Source organism: Orycteropus afer, unplaced genomic scaffold, assembly GCF_000298275.1.
Source record: "Orycteropus afer afer isolate SDZICR_OR568_19922 unplaced genomic scaffold, OryAfe1.0 scaffold00064, whole genome shotgun sequence".
Classification (NCBI taxonomy): Eukaryota; Metazoa; Chordata; class Mammalia; order Tubulidentata; family Orycteropodidae; genus Orycteropus; species Orycteropus afer.
The window spans coordinates 12,032,951-12,060,340 of record NW_006921651.1 but is presented as its reverse complement, the minus strand read 5'-3'; the positions used below and the strand labels follow the sequence as shown (position 1 = coordinate 12,060,340).

General features: G+C 40.1%; 1 protein-coding gene across 1 annotated transcript; it reads right to left on the bottom strand.

Moving 5' to 3' along the window:
• Positions 1-1,015: 1,015 nt before the first annotated feature.
• Positions 1,016-27,390, bottom strand: TCTN3 (tectonic family member 3). The gene is made up of 14 exons (XM_042780824.1): positions 27,088-27,390; positions 26,802-26,925; positions 26,427-26,545; positions 20,505-20,632; positions 20,196-20,304; positions 19,983-20,098; positions 19,502-19,537; positions 17,956-18,030; positions 17,018-17,143; positions 16,031-16,138; positions 14,363-14,457; positions 13,638-13,791; positions 6,243-6,380; positions 1,016-1,252 (listed from the first exon to the last, which is right to left on the bottom strand). The coding sequence occupies exons 1-14, from the start codon at positions 27,350-27,352 to the stop codon at positions 1,016-1,018; spliced, it is 1,830 nt and encodes a 609-aa protein (XP_042636758.1). The 5' UTR covers positions 27,353-27,390.

The window sequence follows — 27,390 nt, the reverse complement described above, 5'->3', positions numbered from 1 at the left end:
CAACCAATTCCTTTCCATGAAAAAAAAAAAGAGTAGGATACTACTACCTTTTGAAGTTATTTCCTTTGCAAGCCAGAATTTCTGAATTGGCCAGGCAGGCAGCAGGGTCCAACTAAGCCTGCCTTCATTGCCCTTTGTAAATTGCTTTTATCTTACGCAAAAAAAAAAAAAAAAAAAAAAAACCCAAAAAAACACAAAAACTTCTTGCTGAGCTCACTAATGTCAGTGCCATAAAACTGAGGTCCCCTGATTTGAATGCTATTGTATTACTTATGAAGGTTTCCTCCTTGTGTTTTAACCTCTCACACACCAGAATAACCACAAGGCAGACCATATGGCAGGTGACTTCAGCTATGGTGCTGGAATGAGTATAAAGAGCTCTCCATCAGTTTTATTTCTCCTCACCACAGTGGAGGGAAGGAAAGAGCAGAAATTGGTGGTAGTGTCATTTGCTAGTAGAAAAGAAGGTTGGGATTCCACATTAATTTTGGAAACTGCAGAGAAAGAATCATGCTACCACTCACGTCTGGGCAAAGGGTATGGCCCAGGGCCTGGGGAGAAGCCAGATAAAATATATAGCCAGCAGTTTTCAGTTCTGAACAGTCAGCTCCTCTAAGTGCACACGGCAGCTCTTCCCGTGTTCAGCCTGGCTGGCAGCATGAACATGCTCCTTTTTGTGCTGGGCCTGGGTGTACCTGTGAGCTTATGGATGAAGACCCTCCAAAGCTTTAGTCAGGTACAACACAACCGGAAGGGCCGGAGAAAGGGCTCTGTAATCCCTGCTTGAGAAGGTATATTGTTGCTGGCCTGCACAGTCCTAAGCAGAGAGCTGGATGAATAAAGTACTTTGATTGCTTTTCTAAATACCTTCTATAAAGATTCCTTCCTTTATAGCTTCCATTTTCTTAAATGCTCTCCTCAGGTAACAAACAGGTGAGAATCTGTTTAGCCAAGATAGACAGGCTGCTTCAGAGCTTCCCATGCGGAAAACTGAAGTCTGATTTTTCTCCTTTCTTTAGTTAGTGTCTAGGTTGAGAACCTCAAGTAGTAAGAGACACAGTGTAAGAATGGGAAAGACTGAGCCTTTTTGAGAGCCTACTCCTCTGCTGAATACCACTTTGAAGGGAAAAAAGAAGTCATATGGCAATTTCCAGTCTATTCTGGGCTGGCCCCTTGGAGGTTCTGGCTTCTGGGTAATGTCCACAAAGGTCACAAGAGTTGTCAAAGATACTTCTGTTAGCAGTTGGGAATCCTGCAGGGAAAAAAGTCAATGACAGGTAAGTGTTTTTTACCCATTCGTATAGGCCTCCACCCTGACTCTCATTAGTATTATTTCTCTGAAGAAAAACCAAAACAAATTTCAAGATGTACCATTTTCTTAAATTGGTCCTATATAGATCTATGTGATGATACACAGGGAAAGGAATTTCTTAGCAAGAGTCTAGGAGAACTGAGAACAGACTGACTCTAATGTTTTCCAAGTGGAGAGCTGCCTGGTATCAGAGATGCCAGATGGCAAAACTGCTGCTGTTATGCACTTAGCAGTTCTATGTTATCAATCCTAGAAGGCTCCAGGCTCTGAAATAGCGTATATTTCAGCACAAGTGCAAGTAGTAGTGGCAATTCTACTCCTTTTTAAATTGCAGACGGAAATATGAAACTTACCAGGAAAATGGGAAGAAGTTTATCACTGAAGACTTCTGGACTTTATTTGGACTTTGACTTAAAAGGCAAAACTATTTGATTTTGTACCTTACCTAAATATTTTGGACTTTGAGTCCTTTAGACTTTAAATTAGAAGAGGATTTACTCTTAGGACTTAATATTTTTCCCCCAAGGAACTTCATAATGGGGAGAGTACTTAATTCAATTTTTGGAGCAAATATTTATTATTGTTGTTATTATGTGCTGTTGAGTCGTCTCTGACTCAGCGACCCCTCCTTGGGTTTCTGAGGCAGTATCACCATAGAAGTAGATTGCCCAACCTTCCTTCTGAGGAGTGGCTGGTGGGTTTGAACCGCCAGCCTTCTGGTTAGCAGTCAAGTGCCTTAGGCACTACACTACCAAGTTCATGTTATTGCAGCAGGTTAATATTTCAGTTAATTTCATCGTAAAACACCTAATGAGCTATACTGGTCGTGGTGGCTAGTCATACTTTGAGATTGGAAATAAAATAGGGGGTGGATTTTTAGCTTTGGGTTCAGTGTTACCCAGGAGTTGGTTTAATTAATGTGCTATTCTGATTAAATTCAGAGCCTCTGCAGGGAAGGCAGATTCTAAATTGCCCATCAGCAGTCCCAAGACGATGTTCAAAGAAGCTGTGGTTGGAATAAGGGTAGTAGCCTCATGATGGAAGAGTAGAGTATTGCATCCCCCGCTGCTGCACACCTAAGTTACAACCTTCAACCTATCATTTGTAAATAACAAAAATGACATTTTTACCTCTGCCTGAGTCTTTTAATTGTTCAAACTCAGGTGGGGAAAAGACGTGTGTCGTTAGCCCCTCAAATGTCCAAAATCAGGAAATTTCTGGAGCCTTGATGTCAGCCATATCTAGAACTGATCTCTAAGGTAGCCAGGAGTCTAAGAAGGCAATCTTTGGGCACATGTCTGCTCAAGTATGTATATTTTTAAGTCTGTGCTGGTGTTTTAGTGCTTGGGAAACTCCTAATGAGAAACATTCTTTGAACAGAGCTGTTCCTTCAGAGTCACCCAGGATACAAGCTCAGTAAGAGCTACTACTAGACCTCAGCTCTTTTCCCAGTGTGTCTCACCAATCACTAATCCAACAAGAAACAGATATAAAAACTCCGTCTTCACTAACAGACCTCAGAATACGAGAAATCAGAAAGCAAATGGAGGCATGGTTTTGCAGAAGGAAAGGAGATCTACCCTAAAAGCCTTCAGAGACTAGAAGCAAGCAGAGCAGCACTTCTGAACCCTGGAAAGACTTAGCAGTTGGAGCTAATAGGGAGGCATGGATGAGGTAGGGGCAGAAAATTGGTACTGCATGATACCCACCCCCACCCAATACAGCCAAGCAACTACCCTTCCCTCACCTCAACAAAGACCGAATAATTTAACCCGAGAAATTCTGGATTTAAGAACATAAGGCATAGCAAAGGGCAGAGTCCAGTGTGAGCTAAAAAGAGGTGGACTAATCTGTATAATGAAATCCCTCCCCTCATCTAGTTCCAAATGTTGGCAGATGGTCTTATACCCATATCCTTCATGCTGGAGTTTGGAGGATCCCTCACTAGAGAAAATTAATAGTTCCAGCAAAAAATCCCAGAGATACTGACATTTGGCTGTCCCATTGTACCCAAGTGCCTAATAGTGAAGACCACCTGTTCTGGTTACTAGTGCCTCTCTGACAAGAATACCACAAATGGGATGGCTTAAACAAACAGGAGTTTATTCTTAACAATTGGGAGGCTTTAAGTCCAAGTTCAAAGTGCCAAGCTCTAGGGGTTGGCTAAAAGCTCCTCAGCCTTGGGCCTCAGCTCTGTCTTCAGCTCCCTACCCACTGAAGCTAGAGGCTTTTTTTCACTCAGACAGCTGCTAGCTGCTGAGGCTGCCAAGCCCAAGGTTGACAAGTAAAAAAGGCACAGTCCTGATGTTACCAAACCATATGGCAGGTCATTAATTCAAGGCCATTGTAAGTCCCAAAGTTGGCAGAGCATGGCAGGCTGCTGAACAAAGACACAGCTACATGCACAGTCCAAGCGTGCCATAAGCTAGAGACTATCCCCAAGGCTTCTCCTTATATACAAGAAGCAGACCACATCCCAAAGGCAGCTACTCAGCTCCTTGTAGTAGATCCCACCAAGGAGTCAATTACCAGTCTCATCATGGGGAATAACTACCACCAGCTGCCCAGCCATTCAACCAGGCCCAGCCAAGTTGACATACAAATTTAACTACCACACCACTGATCAATAAGTCTTACCCATGATCACAAAGCTTTCAACCAGCTTATTAGTTTAATCTTAAATTTGGATAGACAGAGATTGTCAGACATGTTAGGAAAGTATCTTATATTAAAGAGAGAAACTGAACCAAATGAAGAGAATAAAGAAACTCAGGAAAAAAGAGTGACAGGTGATGAAATGTTAGTATCTTCAAACATTTATAGGAAAAGGGTATTATGAAAAGAAATATTCAGAGAATAAAAGTGCTCTCAGATATTAACAATGTGACAGTCAAAATAAATTCAGTAAAGGGTTAGACAACAAGGCTGAGAAACTCTTCTAGAAAGAACAAAAAGATAAAGAGATGGTCAACAGGAGATGGAAAAAAATGAGATCAGTCTAGTAGTGCTCCTGTAACAGATTAATAGTTGTTACAAAAGGGAGAACAAAGAATATAGTGAGGAGGAAATAATCAAACAGGTAATAATAATAATAGAAATTTGTCATAATTGAGTTTTCAGAGTAAAAAAAGAAAAAAAAAAAAACCATACCCACTAATTATCTGTTATAAAGAATGAAGAAAAGAACCACCCAAGGCACAATATTATGGAAACTTCACACCACTAGGAATAAAAAGAACATCTTAAGATGGCTTCTGAACAACAGTACTAGAAACTAGAAGATAATATAGAAGAATGTCTTCAAAATTGTGAGTGAAAACAATTTTCAACCTAGAATTTTATACTTAATCAAAATCAAGCATCATCATCATGATGATGATTGAAAAACATTATCATTAGATATGTGAGCTAAAAAAGAAAAAAATATACTTTCTACACACTTCCTTTTTTCAGGTGGTTACTAGAGGTTCCATCAAAACAAGAGATAAACCAAAAAGAAAGGTTACTAGTAGTGTCCAGTGAATATACTACAGGAAAGAAGCAAGAGGAATTCCCAAGATGACAGCAAAGAAAACTCCATGACAATAGGTGGGCAGCAACCAGGCTCTATTACATCAGAAAATGGAAGTCTCCATAAAGAAAATACCTAGGAAATAGTAGAAATGATAAACTGTATGGCAACATTGACTTGGAAAACTACACTGAGAGAAATTTTACAGAACTGTTGGAGGATGGGAAAAGTCTTAGCCATAAGCTCGAAGAAAGCTAAAGGAAATAAATATGATGTAATTAATAATTTCAGAAAACATAAAAGGTTTACAAAAAAGGAAATTAAAGGTAGTCCCCAAATCATGACATACTCAAGTTATAAGGAACAACACTTATGACTATCTTTATTTTTGGTACATCTTATCGTAGTAATATATGCATATGTATGTGTCAAAATATGTTTATAAGTTTATATGTAATGTTTCTACCCACCAAAAACAAAGATTGGATTTATAAAGATACAGATAATAAAAATCACTAATAATGAAAACTAGAAAAGAAAAAGAGAAGTATTTGACTTACGTTAGAACCAACATACAATGGAGTTGTTGGAAAAGCACCCCCCATCATATGTCGGGGACTACCTGTTCTTAAATCAGCATGAGTAATTATCTAATCCTAATAATGAAACACTGAATATTGATTTAATGTAGTATTTTGATATAAATTGGAGGGTGATAGGTGGGGTGTTAGGTTGTTGTTAGGTGCCATTGAGTCAGTTCAGACTTACAGCAACCCTCTGTACTTCAGAACAAAATGTACTTTCCATGCACTTTTCTTTCAAGAGGTTACTAGAAGCTGAGCACCATCAAAATAAGAGACAAACCTACAAGAAAGATTAGTAGAAAGTGTCCAGTGAATATAACACAAGAAAGAAACGAGAGGAACTCCCCCCAAAGTTAGCCTGTACTATAGTCTGGTAGTGTGGGGTTGTTGTTGTTATTTGCCATTGAGTTGGACCCGACTCATAGCGTCCCTTCCTTGGGTTTCCGAGGCAGTATCATTACGGAAGTAGATTGCCCACCCTTCCTTCTGAGGAGTGGCTGGTGGGTTTGAACCATCAGCCTTCTGGTTATCGGTCAAGTTCCTTAGGCACTATGCTACCAGAGCTCTTAGTCTGGGATTAGGAGATTTAAAAACAACAAAACCCTGGGCGTTAAAAAAGGTTTAGATTCTGTTTATCATGACAACATGCTAAATTTAGCATCCAGGCAGGGAGGACAGACTTGAAAGTGCATTGTGTTAGCTTCACTCTAAACAAGCATTGGTTGATATAGTATAAACTGACTCTCAGAAGTTAAAAATTATCTGGGTATCAAATAGCTTATAAGATGATCAAGGCCTTGGAAAGCTCCATGGTCCACTATGAGCCATGACTTACCTGCACAGACTGGCATTGGTACAGGAATCGGGCTCCTGGCACATGAGCTTGTGGGTTGGACTGGAGGCCTATATATGCCCACAATACCTGGATCTCCAGGGAAACTGGTATGAAACAGCAGGATGTACAATTCATAGCCTGTACAAGGGTAAAGAAGCATCTGCTTGAATTGCCTGATGGTTGCCATAGTCAGTCAGCAAGTACCAAGTAGTCATCATTTCTTAAGCATTATAAAATAATGGAGAAACATATTTAGAGAAAGAACACAGAAGTTAACAGCTATAGATCCTATTATTATGCTTGATCACAAAAAATTAATATCAGAAATGGAAATCATCATGAAGAAAATCAAAGATGCATGGAAACAGTCTAGATGACTAATGGACCATGAGAACCTCAACTATATAACCTAGAGATCAGAAGAACTACATGGTGCCTGGCTACCAATGCCAACCACTTGGGAAGGGATCAAAATTGGAGATCCTGTAGAGAGTGGAAAAGAATATGGACCAAAACTCAAAATCATAAAAAAGACCAGGCTCACAATACTATGGTCCTGGGATACATTCTGGACCTGGAATAAAGCTTACTCCCAGGGGCTGGCTCTCAGCCCAATAGTAAAAAAGATGTACATGCAGACCACTCAACCCAGGGTGATGCACCCACATACTTTATGGAAATGCATCCCTTGGAGCAATTGACCATGGGGCACCAGAGGGGCAACATTCACACGAAGGAAACGGCAGGATAAACAGAAGTGCGTAACTATGAGGGGCACAGGAGCAGGGTTACTGGGCAGGGAGGGGAGAAGACTGGGTTAGGGTTGGACATGGTAAATGGGAGTGAAACTAAATGTACTGTAATGTTGAATGTAAAACAAACTCTTAAAATAAAAAAATAAAAAGACCAGGCTTATTGGTGTGATAGAGACTGATGAAACTTTTGAGACTAATGGCCCTGAGTCACCCTGTGGGCCTGTTAATTGATCTCTTTCCTGTGGCTTAACTCTCAGCCAAACGATAGACAGGCCTATGAGCTGAACACCTGCACCAAGTAGATACACTCTTTTTTTTTTTTTTACTTCTCTCTCTCTCTCTCTCTCTCTTTATTGTGATTTGGGTGAAGATTTACAGAGCAAATTCACTTTCCATACAGCAATTCACATACACTTTCTCTCATGACATTGACCACCGTTTTCCACAGTGCAACAGCTCCCCTCCCACTTCCTCCTGATAATTACCTCTTCCCTGTGTCTATACCTCCATGCACTCCTGCCCCCTGAGCTGTCTCCTGGTGCATAAGCAGCCCTTCTTTCTCCCATGATTGTTCTCTCCAAGGAGTGTTTAACTCATATGCCTGTCTTTTGTTTGGCTGGAAACCACAGGTGTGGGTTCAATTCCAGACCTGATGGGCAGCTAGGGGCCATAGTCTTAGTGGTTCCACCAGGCTCTATTGGACCAGCAAACCTGGTCCTCCCGCCCTTTTTTTTTTCTCCAGATGATTTTGAATTTTGTCCACATTGTTCTCCCTCTCTATCCAAGATCTCCTACATAGATCCCCTTCCAAGTGGTTGACATTGGTAGCTGGGCACCATCTAGTTCTTCTGGTCTCATAGTTGTATAGGCTGCAGATCGGCATACCTCCCAGTCACTAGGACTGATTATATCCATGAATTTTTGGTTTTCTTCATTCTTCTTTGTAGATGCACTCTTTAGAATAAAATCAACCACAGACAATTAGAAGGGCACCATTTGCACCGGGAGTGATGTAGGGAGGCAGGAACACACAGGCAAGAAGGAGACATGGAAAGGGTAAGCACAGGGAGGAAGTGGGAGATGAGATGTTACATTGAGGGGAATGTAACAAGTATCAGAAAACAACATGTGTATGTAAACTGTTGAATATAAAATAACTCTTTGTAAAATTTCACCCAAATCATAATAAAGTTTTAAAATAAAAAAATAAAAGCTGTGTATCTTTTATATATATATATATATATATATATATATATATATAATTGGAAATCATTCCCTAGATTTTCTTATTTCTGCTAAAAGTACCAGTCTTTTCAGTCATGTAAGTTTTGGCCTTTGGCATCATCTTTGGCTCCTTTTTTCTTCCTTAGGCTCCAAATAAATCATTCCAAAATGATTTATAAGAAGCTATCAGTGAGTGGTACATAGTCAGTGTTATGGAAACCAGGAGAAGAAATGGCAGTTGCTGGTTGGAGAACCATTCATGGAACCAAGATGAGTAACATGTGACTGGAGAAGGAAATTAAAGAGAAATTTAGATAGAGGAATGGCATTTAAAAAGGTGTACAGAAGGATGTGATGCTATGGAAGGACATTCACTGATTAAACAATAGTGCCCTAGTACCTGCTATGTGCCAGGCATATGCAGACATTGACCTTGAGCAGACTTTTTGGTTAACATAAAGGATTTGGACACAGAAGCATGAAAGGTTAAGAAAGAATACACTTTAGGGTTAGGATCTGAAGTCCAACCAAGTGGTCTCTCTGAAGACACTAGGAAGTCATGATGGTTTCTAGATGAGAAACATGGTATACTTGAAGCAAGACTTCAGGATGATTAATCGCAAGATGTAGGAAGGATTGATGGGGAAGACAGTGGAGGTGAGGATATCAATCCAGAAGTTACCATAGCTTAGCAGATACAAAGAATCCTCAAATATGCCTAGTGCTTTTCTAGCTTCATACTTTTTATAGTAAGGTTCGGAACAGGCAAGAACATATATAGACTAGGAATAGAGAACTCCATAGGGAGGGAAAGTTTTGTACATACAGCCTAAGGAAGAAAAAAGGAGCCAAAGATGATGCCAAAGGCCAAAACTTACATGACTGAAAAGACTGGTACTTTTAGCAGAAATAAGAAAATCTACGGAAAGGACTAATATGGAGACAGTGGGTTTATTTTAGACATGATAATTTCATAATGATGATGGGATAACAGAACAAAACAAAAAGAAACAAACCCAATGCCACTGAGCTGATTCCGACTTATAGCAGCCTCCGTTGAGTTTCTAAGGTGGTAAATCGTTATGGAAGTAGATTGCCTCATCTTCCTTCCACTGAGTGGCTAGTGGCTTTGAACCACCAACCTGCTGGTTAGCAGTAAAATGCCTTAAGCACTGTGCCACCAGAGCTCCTCGAGGATGGGATACTACAGTAGAAATTCTAGTAGACAAGTGAACTTGGGAAACTGGAAAATCAGTAGCGAACTCAGGGGTTAAAGTATAAATTTGTAAGTCAGGCATATAAAGAGTATGTTTGAAATATTTCTGGAGTTGAGGAAATTTTTCACTTAAATTCATTTAACATGGAGAAGCTTCTGGAAGTTAATCAGGAATTTAGGGAGAAAGAATGACAAAGATAGAGGAGGGTAACAAACCTTAGAGAACAAGAGTTAGAAAATATAACATACGGGAGCAGTGGAAAAGTTCTACCTAAGTTGAGAAAGAAGCAGGTAAATTAGAGGAACTGAGAAAAATTAGGTAAAATGTTTAGATGATACTGAAACTGCAAGAGGGTTGCTGCAGCTTATGGAGTGTGAGAAGGTCACAGATGGGGAGATGAACGCTGTCATGAAAAACATGGCTTTAGTAACAGCATTTATGACCGATTATAGATTAAAAAATCTGGAGGTAGAAAGGCCAGAGCAAACAGTTCAAGGCAAAGGCAGCAGGATTAACCTGACAGAAAGAAAAAGAGATTTCAAAGAAAAGTATGTTCATTTGCAGAAAATATGAAAAAGACAAAAGAAAACAAAACACTACCTACAGTCATAACACCAAGAGATAAGCACCATTAAGTTTGGTACATATATATGATTTTATACACACATATTGAATTGAAATTCTACCATGTCCTAATTTTTTTTTTTTAATTGAGACATAATTCACATATCACAAAATGGTTTTGCAGCCAGCATCACTATCTAATTCCTGAACATTTTCATCATCCCCCAAACAAACCATTAGCAGCCATACCACCTCCCCCACCTCCTCTGGCCCCTTGTTGTTGGGTGCTGTCAAGTGATTTTGACTCAGCCACCCGTGTGATGGAGTAAAGTTGCATGTGGGTAGCATTTCCTAGGCTGTAAACTTTATGGACTTAGATCATGAGGCCTTTGTCCCACGAAGTCACTGGGTGCTTTTAAACCACCGACCATATGGTTAGCAGCCAAGTGCTTAAAGCTGTGCCCCCAAGGCTACTTCAGCCCCTGGCAGCCACTAATCTACTTTCTATCTCTGTGGATTTGCCTATTCTGAACATTTCATATAAATGTAATCACACAACATGGAATCCTTTGTATATGGCTTCTGTCCTTTGGCATTCTTTTTAAGGTTCATCCATACTGTAGAATGTAACAGTACTTTATTCCTTTTTATGGCTGGATAATATCCCAGTATAGATATACCATATTTTGATTATCCATTCATCAGTTGGTGGACATTTGGGTTGTGTCCACTTTTTGCTTATTCTGAGTAATGTGGATAGGAACGTTTCTGTATACAAATTTTTGTGTGCATATGTTTTAATTTCTCTTGGGTATATGCCTAAGCGTGGAATTGCTGAGTCATATATTAATTATGTTTACTTTTTGAAGAACTGCTAAACTGCTATCCAAAGTGACTGCACCATTTTATTTCCCCACCAGCAATGTATGAGAGTTCTTTTTCCTCTACATTCTTGCCAACACTTGTTATTGTCCATCTTTTTAGTTAAGTCCTAGTGAGTGTGAAGTGGTATCTCGATGTAGTTTTCATTTCTCTAATGACTAATGATACTGAGTATCTTTTTATGTGCTTATTCCAAATGTTTTAGAACATTTTTTTCATTTATTCTACAGTATGAACATTTTTCCATATCATGAAAGATTTTTCAGAAATGTGATTTAAAATAACATATACAGCAGATTTAAGAATGTCAGATTTTACAATCTCAAGGCTTATCACCATTCTCTTCCTGTGCATCACCCCAAACCACCTTCTCTTCCAAAATCACTGCCATTGAGTCGATTACGACTCAGCAACATAGCAACCCCATTGGGTTTCTAAGGCAGTAAATTCTTACAGAAGCAGATTGCCCTGTCTTCCTTCTGCAGAAAGCCTGGTGGGTTTGAACCATCAACCTTATGGTTAGCAGTCAAATGCCTTAGGCTGTGGTTTTAAAACAACTCAATTGGACATTAGTTGCCCAGGTGCTGTATTGAGTACATACCTATCCCTCCAAATCCTCTTAAAATCCCCAATTATTAGTGCTGAATAAAGGAAGAGGGTCACTTAAAAAATAATCTCTAAAGGAAATAGACTTTCAAAGGCAGAGCCAAAACCTAGAGAGAAAAATACTGTTACATTTTATAACATAAAAACCAATTTCTTCATGCCAAAAAGACCACAAGCAGTCAAAAGATAAATGACAAACTGGGAAAAAAGTCTGCAACTTACACCACAAAAAAGAGCTAATTTCTCAGTAATTTCTCAGATATGTAAAGAATTTCTATAAGTCATAAGACAATTTAATAAAAATGAGCAAAGGATGTAATTATAGGGATGACAGAAAAGAAAACACAGACTGCTAAACCCTATGTCAAGATGCTCAACCTTACTTATTTAAAAAAAAAAAAAAAAACACCTCACTGCATTCAAGTTGATTAGACTCATAGTGACCCCTCCTTGGATTTCCAAGGTGGTATCTCTACGGAAGTAGATTACCCAGTCTTCCTTCTGAGGAGTGGCTGGTAAGTTTGAACCACCAGCCTTCTGGTTAGTCAAATGCTTTAGGCACCATGCCACCAGAGCTCCCTTATTCATAGTAAGAGAAAACAAACTAAAGCTGCTTTTCACCTGTCAGATGGGCAAAGGTGAAAAGTTTGATTAACACAGTGTTGGTTTGGATGTGGGGTAATAAGCTGTCTCATAGATGAATGGTGGGATTGTAAATTGAGACAATATGTATGCGGATAAATTGGGAATATTTATTAAAATTTTAGGTGCATGTACCCTTTGATCCAACCATTCCACGTCTATAAATTGACCTTATCAGTTTATTGTTACATGTATGAAATGGTACCTGAACAAGGTTATAAAATGTCTCATTTTAATAGGAAAACAACCTCAAAGTCTATGTATAAAACTGGTTAAATAAATTATGGTGCTGCCAAGAGAACGAACAAATCATTCTTAGAAGAATAACAACCAGGATATTCCTTAGGAGTGAAGACGGCAAGACTGTGACTTGCTTACTTTGGACACATCATAAGGAAAGACCAGTTTCGAGAAAAGGACACAAAGTTTGAGTACAGGGCTGATGAAGACCAGGGAGACCTCAATGGGATGGATCCAAACATACCAGTGATCATTAAGATGCTGTAGGAAGGGGCACCGTTTTCTGTTATTATACATCACGTCACCATGAGTTGGAACCCACGCAGCAGCAACTAACAACTACAATATCGATAATGGAATTCTATGCAAATAGGAAAAAAAGAATGAGGATGCTTATTATTATTACTATGTACTGATACGGAGCAAGCTTTTAAGTTCAAGTGAAAAAAGCAAGGTACAGAGAGAGCACTGCTTATAATATTCTATCATTTGGGTGAAAACAAAAGAGAAGATGAGAGTATTTTCTTGTATAAGCATGCAATATTTCTGGAAGGAAACAAACTAGTGGCTTTGATCTGCCTCTGTGGAAGGGAACCGATGCCTGGGAGGGAGATTTTTAATGTGTACTTTCTGGATTGTTAACGAAGTATATGTATTACTTATCCAGAAAAACAAACATTCACTTAAAACTTAAATTCAAAGAAATAAAAATAAAATGGCTGACTGAAGTTAGGAGGTAGGGGACAGGTAAGAGAGGAAACAGGGAATATAGGAGAGCCAATTTCCTTATTTTACGTAGGAAGGAGTCAAGACATACACCAAAAGTGGGCCAGTGATAAACTAAAAACAGAAACAGTTAAATGCAGTTACTTCTGGGACTAGGACTGTGTGAAGTTTTCACTTTTCATTCAATGCCATCCTATAGTATGAATTTTTAAACCTGTAAATGTATTATTTTTATAACAACAACAATAGAAAGAGCATGATTTCAACCTCACACAAGAAAAGAAGTATGTGCTGACCAAATATTCAAGAACATACGAGAATGTTTGAAATACAGGGATGATTCTGAATCACAGAACAATCTCCAGACTTTCTACCTTCAAATTTTGGAAACGTGATTCAAATAATGATTTCAAATGTGCATAATTTTTTATATTCTTCTTTCTATAGCAACCATACTGCCAGTGCAAATAATGCTACTTTTCATAACTTACAAAAGGGATAAAATGAATCTTGGTCAGAAAGGGTATTTCTCTCCTTACCAAAACATTGCAGTTCCTACTGAGGATCCTGGTCCACTGTCCTCTCTGGGCTGGATCAGCATTACCAAAGATGGCGACATGCTCTGGTCTGGGCCTTCCATGAAGAGCCTGATCAATCTCCTGCTGCAAGTGGCTGCAGTCTGCCTTCTTCAGGCTGTAATTAAACACCATGGAACCTGGAGTTCAACGCTAATACCAGGGACGTGTGCATCAACTAGTGATTGGTATTGTTGTTGTTGTTGTTATGTGCCGTCGAGTCAAACCCAACTCATAGCGACCCCTCCTTGGGTTTCCGAGGCAGCATCACTACGGAAGTAGGATTGCCCAACCTTCCTTCCGAGGAGTGGCTGGTGGGTTTGAACTGCCAGCCGTCTGGTTAGCAGGCAAGTGTCTTAGTCATTATGCTACCAGAGCTCCCAAGTGATTGGTATTATAGAAAGCCAATTGAGCATCATCACTATAGTAATGCGATCATATTAGTATATTAATACAAACATTATTAGAAGTAATATTAGACATATATTGGAGAAAACAATCCTAAATAGATATTAAAGGTCTGTTTTCAGAAAACTTCGTAAATACTATTAAAGTGACACAGATTATGAGAATATTACTAACCAGCATTCTCTGAACTGCCATTTAAAATGTGAAAGTTGCCATATATCAACACATTCTTTACAAGGAGAGACAAAATTGTGGAAAATGATGCAGAAGCAAACAATTACCTGAGCTTGCACCCAGATATTGCATTCACTCCAAATTGTACTTTATGTCTCTTAGCAGAGCAGGTTCCATCACCCTGACTCTGCAAGAGGGTCATCTGAGATGAAAAGTCAAAGAAATCGTAACAAAAAAAAGTAGGCAGGATTGGAAAATTTATGTTCTCATTATTCTCTCAACACCATTTATATTTTATTAATATCATAATATTGAACTTCAAGTCACAAATTTTTGTTTTCCCCTTGTTGTTGTTATGTGCCATTGAGCCGGACCTGACTCATAGCGAACCCTCCTTGGGTTTCTGAGGTGGTATCACTATGGAAGTAGATTGCCCCATCTTCCTTCTGAGGAGTGGCTGGTGGGTTTGAACCGCCAGTCTTCTGGTTAGCAGTAAAGTGCCTTAGGCACTATGCTACCAGAGCTCCCTTGTTTTCCCCTATGAACTGAAAAACCAGGAGACAATCACTGTTTTTCCAAAAATGGTTAACCATGCACAAACACATAAATATCTCCTTTACAAACAAATACCAATCATAATCATTACTGTGAAATGAGACTAGTAATAGTAGAAATAATAGTAGAACCTGTCTAACTTCAGAGTTGATAATGGTCAGCTTCAGTCCAAAGCCAATTCCTATGAAGCAGAGGTCAAATATATCCCAGATTTCCACATTCTCCACTCCATCTCTGATACAGGCCACTCGCCCTCCCCTCAGCACTCTTCCCTCCTGTTTGGGTTTGGCAATTTGCTGCAATGTCTCACAGAACTCACGTATTATACTTACCATTAAGTGGTTTATTAAGGAACAGGGTACAACTTGGGATCTGGATCAAGGACTACAACTGTGGCTCAGGAAGCGTGTTGCTCAGGAAGCGTGTAGGCCAACTCTCAGCTTCTCTCGGCCCCCGGAAGACAGCTCTCCTCTGAGCTTCCCCAGGGTGGGCTCCTCTTAGCGCTGCTGTTGGACCTCTTCCAGGCCTGTCTCAGTGTAATAGCCCTGACTGTGTTACAGCTCTTTCAGGAGGTTCCTTGCCTCCTTTCCCTCTGCTTCTGCTTCTTTTCTTGTGTTTTTTCCGTCTCTAAAACCTCTGTGGATTGGCTGCTTATATACACAATTCCTTGTCATTTTCAAGGCATGGCACTCCCACCAGGGTCATGAACTGACCAATGCCCTGTCCGTAGGTCACAGATATTTCATTTGCATAGTAGGCTACAGCTCACTTCATTTGTGTAGCATATTGACCAGTCACTGGAAGGATTAATCACAGGGCAGGCTATAGCCCAGGACCAGACAAAAAGAATCAAACCAAATTGTTTACAACTTACGCAAGAAATGCCATTCGATCTGGCAAAAGTAGTAGACCCTATAGGGTAGAAGACTAGCGCAAAGGTAACTCTTCAAAGCTTAGGAGAAAAAGCTCTCACGCCATTTTTCCAAAGAACTGAGGCAAAATGCCACATACAGGGTCCTATGTCACCACACTTACTTTTACCCATTTTAACATAAGCTTTAAAGCCAGTGGTTGCATCAGCATTTCAGAACATAATATATTAGTTTGGTGCAGAAAACGCTTAATACCTAAAAAGTGGGGGAACTTCAGAAATTGGAAAATCCAAAAGATCTGCAGCTGGAGCTTTTCTCATTATGCTACAACAGACCAAAAAAGGATACTGAGTGACTTACATCACCAGTTAAAACCAAGAGTGGCTTCCCAACAATGTAGCCAGGATTCCCACTTCTAGGACTCAGAAGGGAAGTGGCTGTGCTTCGTTCAAAAGCCTGCAGGAAGAGCAAAGAAAACTCAATTACTGAGAAAAACATGCTTCCCCACCTCCCACTGCTTGGCTTAATACCTTTTTTAAGGCAATGCAACAAGTTTAGCTGCACTCAATGATCTGACTTCCCTTAGCAGTGTAGTAGTTTGGAGAAATTTCTATTCTAGAAATTATTTATTTTTTAACTCACTGAAATAAATTCTGAGTAATTTCAGTATTGAAATTCACTATATGCTATTTCTACCAAGGATCTACCAAGGGTCCCTCAACTCTGTTTTCTCCAAAATTACTATTAGGGGTATATTTAACCTGGCTGAAAGCAAAGGAATTTAAATGGAATTGAGTTATAGATGTGCTCTAAAATATATACAGATGTCTCAAAAATGAACTCTGAGATACTTAGGAACTTGCTTGATCACCAGAGGGCAGAGTTGAGAAGAAATTGTTCTCTGTTGGGCTCAAAAGGAGGAGAGAAATGAAAGAAAGCCAAAGGTAGTGATCAAGATTGGAAACTCAGGTCACATGAGAAAAGGATAAAATGCTGAATATACACAATTATGAGAAAATCTAGTTAAAGAGTTTCTGTAGGATGCTGGCTTGGTTTATGATTCAAAATTACTATTTAAAAAAGTTTTGATTTAAAGTCCTCTTTGCTTGGGGGTAGAAAATCAGAGAAAATGTTAATGAATAAATTTTGTTGAATCCTTATCACTTATAGCTTAATAATGGAATACTGAATGTTGCGAGAGTTGACAGATTAGAATAGGCCTTCATATTATTAGTCTATTTTGCATGTGTTTCAGAAGCAGGAGGACTACTTCTAACACAGTATCCTGCCCCCCACCTTACTGCCCCAATCCTCTATGGGAGAAGGTACCCTAACCCTGAAGTGAATGATGAAGTGTTGCTGTAAGGAAGCGTCTGGCTTGACAGTCAGGTTGGTTTGTCCAAAACTGACAAAGACTCTCTGAATCCCCAAAGTCCCATTGGTCTCTATCTCATACATCACCTAAAATGAAAAAAAAAAAACCAATCAATTAATAAAAAATATGTAGTGGACTGATTGTGTTTAGAATGGAGGATTTTCTATTTTTAAGGAGTTTTTTTATAACTGAGTGAAAGAGACTAAAAAAGGCATCTGCAACATGCCAAACACAAATAGCTTGAAAAGACAAAGATCACTTCATATTACATCTGGACATAAGACAAAAGACTGGTTAAAGTTCTTTGAAAGGGTTCATGGAGGAGGTGAGTTAATGGTAAGAAAGAGAAGAAAAATAAGTTTTGACTGTGGGTAGAAGAGGGCCAATAGAAGCAGAGGTTGAGATGAGCATGGAATGGTTTATTTGGCTGTAGCAATGTCTGAAGTTGAGTACAGATAGCTGAAGACAGGAATCACAAGTAATTAAAGGTTAGCTTAAATTTCTGAAGCACAATTTTTAAAATCCTTTAAATAACTTAATTCTCTAGGCTGTATGGATTAGAAGAGACAGAATGGAGGAACAGAGCAGGCTAGTCTTTTCAGATGATACTGTTCTTACTGATATAGTAAGAACCTGTAAGAGACTGCACATGAGAAAAGGAAGACAAGTCAGAAATAATTTTAATCATCTGGGACTGAAATACCGGAGGATGGTAGCAATGGAAAAAATTAGGGAGGAAGTGGATACACTCAATTCTCGACATACTAAATTTCAGATAATACATGAAAAATCATGTGGGGTTGATCAAGTACTTAATGAAAGACAGGGCAGGTCTGGTAATGTAGATCAACATACATCAATCCAGAGTTGAGTCCTATATCAAGATCAGCATCTGTACCTGGGAAACAACATTCTGACAAGTATTTCCAGCCAACAGAGGAGAACCAGCCTGTGAGAGGAGTGTTACAGGCACCTGAAGAGCAAGAGGAAGATGTAAATCAACCAAAATCGAAAGCAGCATTTTCTCCTCCACCTACATATCATGCTGAAATGAGTATTTTTTCCTTCTTGGCCTTTCCAATTCTCTCTTTCCATTGCCAGACTACAACTTAAATTCAAAAGTCATTGTAGATCAGCACTTCTCGAAAATATTGCTCCAGATACTAATCTTATTAGATATAAAGTAAGGATTCCATGGTTAAGTAAGTTTTAGAAATACTGTATTCTATACTTCCCTATAGGAGCTCTGGTAGCATAGCACTTAAGGCACTTGACTGCTAACCAGAAGGCTGGCAGTTCAAACCTACCAGCCACTCTTCAGAAGGAAGGTTGGGCAATCTACTTCGGTAGTGATACCACCTCGGAAACCCAAGGAGGGGTCGCTATGAGTTGGGGCCAACTCGACGGCACATAACAACAACAACATACTTCCCAATGTTAACAAAGCCTTCTAGCATATTAGACTACAAGATCAGTGGCTGTCTTGTTGATTCCAACTCCTGGTGATCCCATGTGAGTCAGAGAACAACTGTGCACTATAGGTTTTCAGTGACTAACTTTTTGGAAGCAGATCACCAGGGCTTGCTTGTGAGGTTCTTCTAGGTATACTTGAACCTCCAATCTTTCTGGGTTAGCAGCCAGGAGTGTTAACTACTTGCACCACCTAGGGACTCCAATAAATCCACTGTAAATAAAGTGTTCAGCTTTATTTAATCCAGTGTTTTCCAAACTTATTTAACATGGAATCTGTTTCATGTGACATCTACTAGTTGTATAGAACATACTTGGGAAAACAGTGATCTAAATCTATACTTAAACGTTGGATACATTATACACACACTTTTTTTTTTCCCATTGTGATTTGGGTGAAAACTTACAGAGCAAAGTCACTTTCCATACAGCAGTTCACATACATTTTGTCTCATGACATTGACCACAATTCACCACAATGCAACAGCTCCCCCTCCCACTTCCTCCTGACAGTCACCTCTTCCGTGTCCTTCCCTCCATGCACTCCTGCCCCCTGAGCTGTCTCCCAGTGCATAAACAGCCCTTCTTTCTCCCATGATTGTTCTCTCCAAGGAATGTATCTACCTCAGCTAAATGTTCAACTCCTATGCCTGTCTTTTGTTTCGTTGGAAGCCACAGATGTGGGTTCAATGCCAGACCTGAAGGGCAACTAGGGGCCACAGTCTCAGGGGTTCCACCAGGCTCTATCAGACCAGCAAACCTGGTCCCCCCTCTTTTTTTTTTTTTCCAAATGATTCTGAGTTTTGCTCCGCATTGTTCTCCCTCTCTATCCGGGATCTCCTACATAGATCCCTCTCCAAGCGGTTGACAGTATACATACATTTTCTTTCACCATTAGAATCTATACTGAAATTGCCTCAGATGCAAAGAAGAAAAATATTCTCTTTCCATTTTCTTGATAAACAGCACCATACCTTCATATTCTGCAGATCAGTCATACCTGTTGGAACCTAGAATAAGAAAACATGAGTGTGGATATATGTTACCTAAAATCACCAGGAGCTTGTGGTTTCGTATCACTACCAATAAGCTTTGGATTGAGGGAGGACAGGAGGGAATCAGCATATTAGAATGATTCACATCCTCTCTTCCACCGGAGTTTTCCTTACACTAGAATGCCAGGCAGTGGAGCTGGAAGGGAGGTTAGATGGACTGAGTAAAATAGAAAAAGCAGTATGTTTTAATGAAAGAGAGATGTTACCTTTAACTCCTTCCCAAGCCAATCTCATTAGCTGGGAGGGTGAAAATCTATTATCCTGGCTTTATATCTGTAATTTATCTTCTTCCAGACAATAGGGTTTTCAGTACTCTTCCTATAACCCAACAGTGGGAATTATGATGTTGATTTCAAATCCACATTGGGGACAGAGTAGGGAGACAGAAGGAGACATCCACCTTTAAGACTGTGAAGTTATAGTAAGAGGCAGCATCGAGGGCTGGATCCAAGATACAGCTACTTGTCAGGTTCTTAAAGAAACGAGTGCAAGTTGTAGTTTTACTCTCCAGGAAACCTTAGAACACAAAAATTAAGGGAGTGGTAATTGAGAAAGCCCATTTTAAACTGAACATAAAGTAACATAAAACATGACACTTCTGCCTTGGACTCACCTGCAGGATTGTTCTCAGTACAGAGTCCCCCAGCTCCAACTCCTGCAGGCTGTCTCAGCAGGCTTACTACAGACCACTCGGGGAAGTAAGTCAGAATGGGGTCCCCAGCCTGAACAGAGAGTAAAAGAAAATGACTGGCAGTGAGATTTGCCTGAACCACACCAGAAAAGAAGAAGATGAAACAAGGGTTTACTCAACAGCCTGTTAATACAGACAATACCACACTCTAAAAGAGCTGACGGTGGTTTACTTAGTTGCAGGGAGGTACTGCAAATATACTTGGTTAACTGGTTTCTTCTTCAGGCTTACCCGGTAAAAAGGTGGTGGCGACTGGGTTTGGAATGTTGTAATGAATGATTTGCCTCCAAACTCTGCAGCCAGGGCCTGAAAGTTGGTTGTATCAACCTTTTGGAGCTTCTGGAAATAGTGTAATTTTGCTAAAATGTTTTTAAAAGAAAAAAAAGTTTAGAGAAAAGAAAAACATTTATTTGAAAATCTGGAATAGTATATAATTAATTTTTAAAAAATATTTTTAATGAAGCATAATATATACATAATAGAGTCTGAAAAGGCACTAATCTTAGGTGTAACACTTAACAAATTTGTATACATGTATTACCACAACCCAGTAGTCCCAGTCACTACTCTACCTCCAGATATAAACACAATTCCATCACCTCCTCATGTATTTGTAATGTGTTAGTTGAATTATTTTAGTATTAAGATCTGAGATAAGAATATGTAGTCAATGAATACCAGTCAGTTCCAAATCTCCAATGGCCAGCAATGAGTATATTAGCAACTTGTGATGGAAACAGGAGGCTCAATACTGCTCTCATTTGCTCTATGCCAGATGAGTTTCTGATAGAGCAAAATAGTACTGCTTCCATAGGAACATGGCAAAGTTGGAGACAGTATTTGATCTGTTCTTCCAAATCCTCCTATTTCCTCTAAACATACTGCTACGGTCTGAATTGTGCCCCCAAAAACATATGTTGAAATCCTAACTCCCATACTTACAAATGTGACCCTGTTTGTAAATAACAATTTTCTTTTTTTATGTTAATGAGGTCATAGAGGAGTCCTTGAAATAGGAAAACAGACATGGAGATGTATATGGGGGAAGAGACCATGTGAGGAACTGTCTACAAGCCAAGGAATGCCAAGGCATAACCTAACCTATTGACAAAGAGAGACCTTCCCCTAGAACTGATAGCCTGATTTGGATTTCTAGCCTCCAAAACTGAGAAAATAAATTTCTGTACTTTAAAGATACCCATTTGTTATAACAGCATTATGAAATAATGTTTCAATCTCTCAAATACATGGATTTTCTGTGTTTTATTCCTTTCATGTTATAATTCTTAAACTCAAGATTTCAGACACCCCAAAGAGGGTATTTTCTTGAACAGTCCTGTAATTCCTATTATGGCAATGGGTAAATCTATATAAGCTCCTGCAGTCATCTTCTTATGGAATTTCAGGACCAGAAGAGAAATATATGAAAAAGGCTCTAGCACTGTCACCTGCAGAGGGCCTCCAGTAATGGGACCACTCTGCTTTACCGCTCCAAGCTTTCTGCTAACCTGCAAAAGGAACACAGCAGATTCATGCCCCACAGTAGTTCTTCTCATTCTCCATATAATTACAGTCATTTGGACATCGTAAAAACGTAACCATGTGTCACTGCAAGCTAATCAGGATTTCACATGAAATTAGCCTGACCTTTATCCTCTGAGATCACCAAGTCTTACTCATAGGACTTTTCAGCTTTCTGATAGAGCATGACATGAACACAGCTTTCAATTTTGGGGTCTTTCAGACTACTCACTCTATAATAATCTAGATCCTTGCTACTCAGAGTGGGGTGCATAGACAACCAGCCACAGCATCTCCTGGGAACCTGTCAGAAATGGAGAATCGCAGGTCCCTTCCCACACCTGCTGAGTCAGAATCCGCATGTTGACAAGATCTCCAAGTGACCTCCATGCGCATTAGAGCCTGAAAAGCACTGCCGCGACGGGTGGTATGGCTGCTGGACCACCTTCCCCCTCTGATTGGGAATCTTCAAACTCTGAAGCTTCCAGGACCTTGTTAATATTCTTCCCACCTCACAATTCTGAAGTTAAGCTAAGAAAGATGACAGGCTGATATGGCAAATATTCATATGGCTATATATTTTTTATGGCTTAAAAGAATCAGAGGGAAAAAATATTAAAGTGATTTAAAAAAAAGAGCAAGTTAACATTTTGCCTCACTCTTCAGTCACTTTTCAGTGGTACGTTGGTGGCTTGCATGTTGCTATGAGGCTGGAGGCTATGCCGCTGGTATTTCAAATACTAGCTGGGTCACCCATGGTGGACAGGTTTCAGCAGAGCTTCCAGACTAAGGCAGACTCGGAAGAAGGAAGGGGCCATCCACTTCTCAAAGAATTGGCCAGTGAAAACCTTATGAATAGTAGTGAAACACTGTCTGATATATTACTGGAAAACTTTATGAATAGCCCTGAAACATTGTCAATGATGGGCTCAGGTATAGCAAAGATTGTGAGGCTGGCATAGGACCGGGCAGTGTTTTGTTTTGTTGCATACAGAGTCACTATGAGTTGGAGACGACTTGACTGCACCTGATAACAACTTCAGTGCAGAGATACTGTTGGTGGCAGTGGTAGCAGGAATATTGTATATGCTAAGAACTATATAAGCATCTTTTCCCTCAATTTCCACTGTTGTTGTTATTGTTATGTGCCGTCGAGTCGGCCCCGACTCATAGCGACCCCTCCTTGGGTTTCTGAGGCAGTATCACTACAGAAGTAGGATTGCCCAACCTTCCTTCTGAGGAGTGGCTGGTGGGTTTGAACCGCCAGCCTTCTGGTTAGCAGTCAAGTACCTTAGGCACTATGCTACCAGAGCTCCTATCATACATATTATACCTAACAGAACACAAAGGTATTTAGACAACCCATACCATTGCTGTCAAGGTGATTCTGAGTCACACTGACTTTATAGGACAGAGTAGAACTGCCCCATAAGGTTTCTAAGGCTGTAATCTTTATCGACATAGATTGCCACATCTTTCTCCTGTGGAGTGCCTGGGTGGGTTTGAACTACTGACTTCTGGTTAGCAGCTGAGCTCCTCTGGCCCAATCCCATTCTTTCAGAGTAAAAAACTTGATCCTAAGAGGTGTGTCAGGTGCTTTGGTGGTGTAGTGGATAAGGCATTTGGCTGCTAACCAGAAGGTCAGTGGTTCAAACCCACTAGCTGCTCCACACAAGGAAGATGCGGTGATCTACTTCTATAAAGATTTACAGCCTTGAAAACCCAATGGGGGTTGCTATGAGTTAGAATTGACTTGATGGCAGTGAGTTTGGTTTGTTTTTGGTTTAAGAGGTAAGTGATTGGCAAAAGGACACAAAGCCAGCGGGCAGAGTCAGAAGTAAAATCCCAGAGCTCCTGATTCCTGGCCAAGAGTTTTTGACCCTCTATCGTGATGTACAGACCTTCCCTATGAACATCCTTAACTGATGATTGTTATCAGCAAATATTACCCACTATGGTCTAACATATGACCCACCCTTTCTAGGTGCTTACAACTAATCTGGGAAGACAATACGACAATCCAAGGTACCTATAAAGTCCAAAAAAACGCACGCACTGCTGTCGAGTCGGATCTGACTCATAGCGACCCCTCCTTAGGTTTCCAAGGTGATATCACTACAGAAGTAGATTACCCAACCTGCCTTCCAAGGAGTGGCTGGTGGGTTTGAACCGCCAGCCTTCTGGTTAGCAGTCAAATGCCTTAGGCACTACGCCAGCAGAGCTCCTATAAAGTCCAAGGAAGCAGCGAAATAGTAAGTGCCTTAAAACCTCTGGGGAATATGTGCTCACTTCCAACTGAGGTGATCAAGAGAAGCCGCCAGGTAGGGATTTTGAAATGTAAAGAGAAAGAGGAACACTGCAGTCAAGGAGAAAAGTAAATGCAAACTTGGGAAAAATGAAAGACATGAGTGGCATAGTGCTTAAGGCATTTGACTACTAACCAGAAGGCTGGTGGTTCACACCCACCAACAAGCAGAGGGTCAACATAAAGAGTAATGGGGAATTACTAGGCATATACCCTAAAGAAGTGAGAGCCATGACAAGAACAGATATATGCACACCCATGTCCACTGCAGCACTATTTACAACAACAAAAAGATGGAAACAACCTACATGCCCATCAACAGAAAAACGGATAACCAAACTATGGTACATACACACAATGGAATACTATGCAATACTAAATAATAATGTAGAATCTGCAAAATACCACATAACATGCATGAACTTGGAGGCCATTATGCTGAGTGAAATAAGTCAATCACAGAAGGACAAATATCATACTAGTTCATTACTGTAAAAAGTCAAGGAAAGGTTTCTATATGGAAGGAAACTTTCTTTGTTGGTTACCAGGTGTGGGAGTGGAGGGGAGGGAACAATGCAAAAATAAATAAATAAATAAATAAATAAATAAATAAATATTTTTTAAAAAATAGTAATGGGGAAAAAAAATCTAGAAAGTTGGATCAAATATGAGCATCTTGACTGGCAGGCTAAAAGCGGATGTTATTCCACAGGTCAGGGGTGTCAATGGCAGTTTCTGATTAATGCAATAATAAAATATAATGTAATGTTACAGAGGGATTACTTTAATAAAATGATTCTCCATGGCTCTGTTATATGTTTGTATGTGTGAGGGAGGTAGGTAAATAATTACAATCAAAGGGAAGCATTTGCCTTTTTTATACTAAATGTGAGTCCATTCCCCAGCCTTATTTGGGGGAAAACCCATTGGTTTAATGATCCACTATTACTGTTGGAGGGAGCTCTGGTGGTGTAGTGCCTAAGGCATTTGACTGCTAACCAGAAGGCTGGTGGTTCAAACCTACCAGCCACTCCTCGGAAGACCAGGTAATCTACTTCCATAGTGATACTGCCTCAGAAACCCAAGGAGGAGTCACTATGAGTCAGAGTCGACTTGATGGCAGTGAGTTTGGTTTTTTTTGGTTTTATTACTATTGTAGGTGACCATTTCTCAGGTGGTGGTGGGATGAAACAAAGTCTAGAATCACTGATCCAGAAGCAGTATGCAGGAAGATTAAAAACAGGAAGCACCATTGGATGCTGTTGAAATAGCCCTGAAGCATGATCACAAGACCAGAACTAGAAGGCCATGGGAGGTCTGGGCAGGAATAGAAGCCTTATTTTAAAACAGAGCATTCACTGTGTTCCCTTTACCCTCTCACAACCTGAATGCTCACAGGGTTCCTGAAAACCCCTTGTAGGATCAAATTCCCCAAATCCATAAATGGCTGTTTTCTGAAACAGATGTAATTTTGCAATTTCTTTCCTGATTTGGGTGAGTTTACTTTGAGGGTATAAAGCATATTTAAATCTATTTTGTGTGAGACTGTTTTGCTTTTGAGACATTAAACATAGCATCCAATATCTCTTAGCTTATCTTTAGAAATGTTATAGTCTTGACTAATTTCTAATTCCATTTTTAAAACCTAGTAATAATCACCTCTTTATTGTATTCTACAGTCACAAAGCACTTTTCCATATAGGGCCAGTGATATTATTTTTCATTTTATGGTTGAAAAAATGAAACTGGAAATGCTAAAGGATTTTCTCATAGCTGTGTAGCTGGTGAATAAGTAGCAGGGCCGAGAGATTCCAGTTTAATGTTCTTTCTCCCACGCTTTTCGCCTCATGAAATAAAAACAAGGCTATCTTAGAGTCATTTGTCAAAAACATTCATTCAAGTATAATTTGGTGTCTATGTGTCAGGCACTGAGGATTCAGTGAGTACCCCCATGGTGACTATAGTCAAGCTGGGGATACAGTATATCTGTGATTATCTGAGCTAAGAGAAATGATAAAAATATTGAAATTAATGTTCAATGTAACCTTCCTGATCCACAGTCAACAGAGAATAAGAAATTGCAAATATTCACTAGTGAGGGAGAGAGAAAAGGTAGAATGAAAGAGAGTCAAAGGACAAGAATAAAAGTTTAAAAGGAAAAATTAGGCCAAAAATATATTTTTTCCCCAGAAAGCAGGCCAGGAATAAAACTTAAAAAAAAAAAAAAAAAAAATTGAAAAGAATCAGGCCAGAGACAAAGGCAATTTTCAATAAATGATAGGCAATAATGTTTCTACATTATTTAGCATCAACATATTTCTACTCACAGTTGTTCACGCGGACACAGAATTGCCTAATTCTATTTGAATCCATGAAAACTCTTGTAGGAAATGGAGAATTACTTCTGAAGATAAGAGAGTGGTCCACACACATCCAGCTTGAGGACCTGTGAAGAAATAGAACAGAGTTAGATACATCTGGAAGCAGAGGGTTAGGTCCGGGGAAAGGTACTCACTGGATGTAAGCAGATGCCAACGAGGACTCCTTGGGGGCCATGGAGTAACACAAAGGTTCTAGAAGTGGAAGTTGGGGCGAGGGTGCGGGTGGAGCACGAAAGCTGTAACGAAACTACTTCCAAATGTTACCTTTTCCAGAACTCCAATTTCCTTTAATGATGAAATGACCTGAGCGCTGCAGCTCACCTTACGCTCCCAGGAAGGCAGAAAGAGAAAACTGTCCTCGGATGGAGAAGATAACAGTCCTTGTCGCAGCAGCAATTTATATCACAGGTACCAGGAGTCAAGTCACAGACACAGATCGGTAAGACTAGGAAAGTAAAACATAAAGCAGAGCCAATGAGATGGCCACCCCCAAACTCTTCCAAGTGCGAATTTCCCCTCTTCTGACAGCTCCACAACTCCCCATTTAGTGGCAATTTAACATTGTTCACAGAATTTTAGATGCGAGAGGTCAGTAGTTTCCCCTCACCTGGTAAGAGATCCACTGTCTTATTGTCAGGCGCAGAAGGGATCACAGCAGTAGGGCCAACAGTGGAGATCCCAGGCAGAGACCCGGGGGTTTCAGTGCTCTCGGATGGGGGCTGGAAGGTCCCGCCCAGGGTACTAGGCCCCAGGTGCGAAGGTGTGGACACTACCCCTGACGGGGAGGAAAAGGGCTGAGGCTGGACGCTCTCGGGAACCATCAGGAAGAAGGCCTGCAGTAGCACCAACCGCGGAGTGCACATAGGGCACATAGGACCCGGGAGGGTCCAACGTGAGCCTCGGCCGTTGC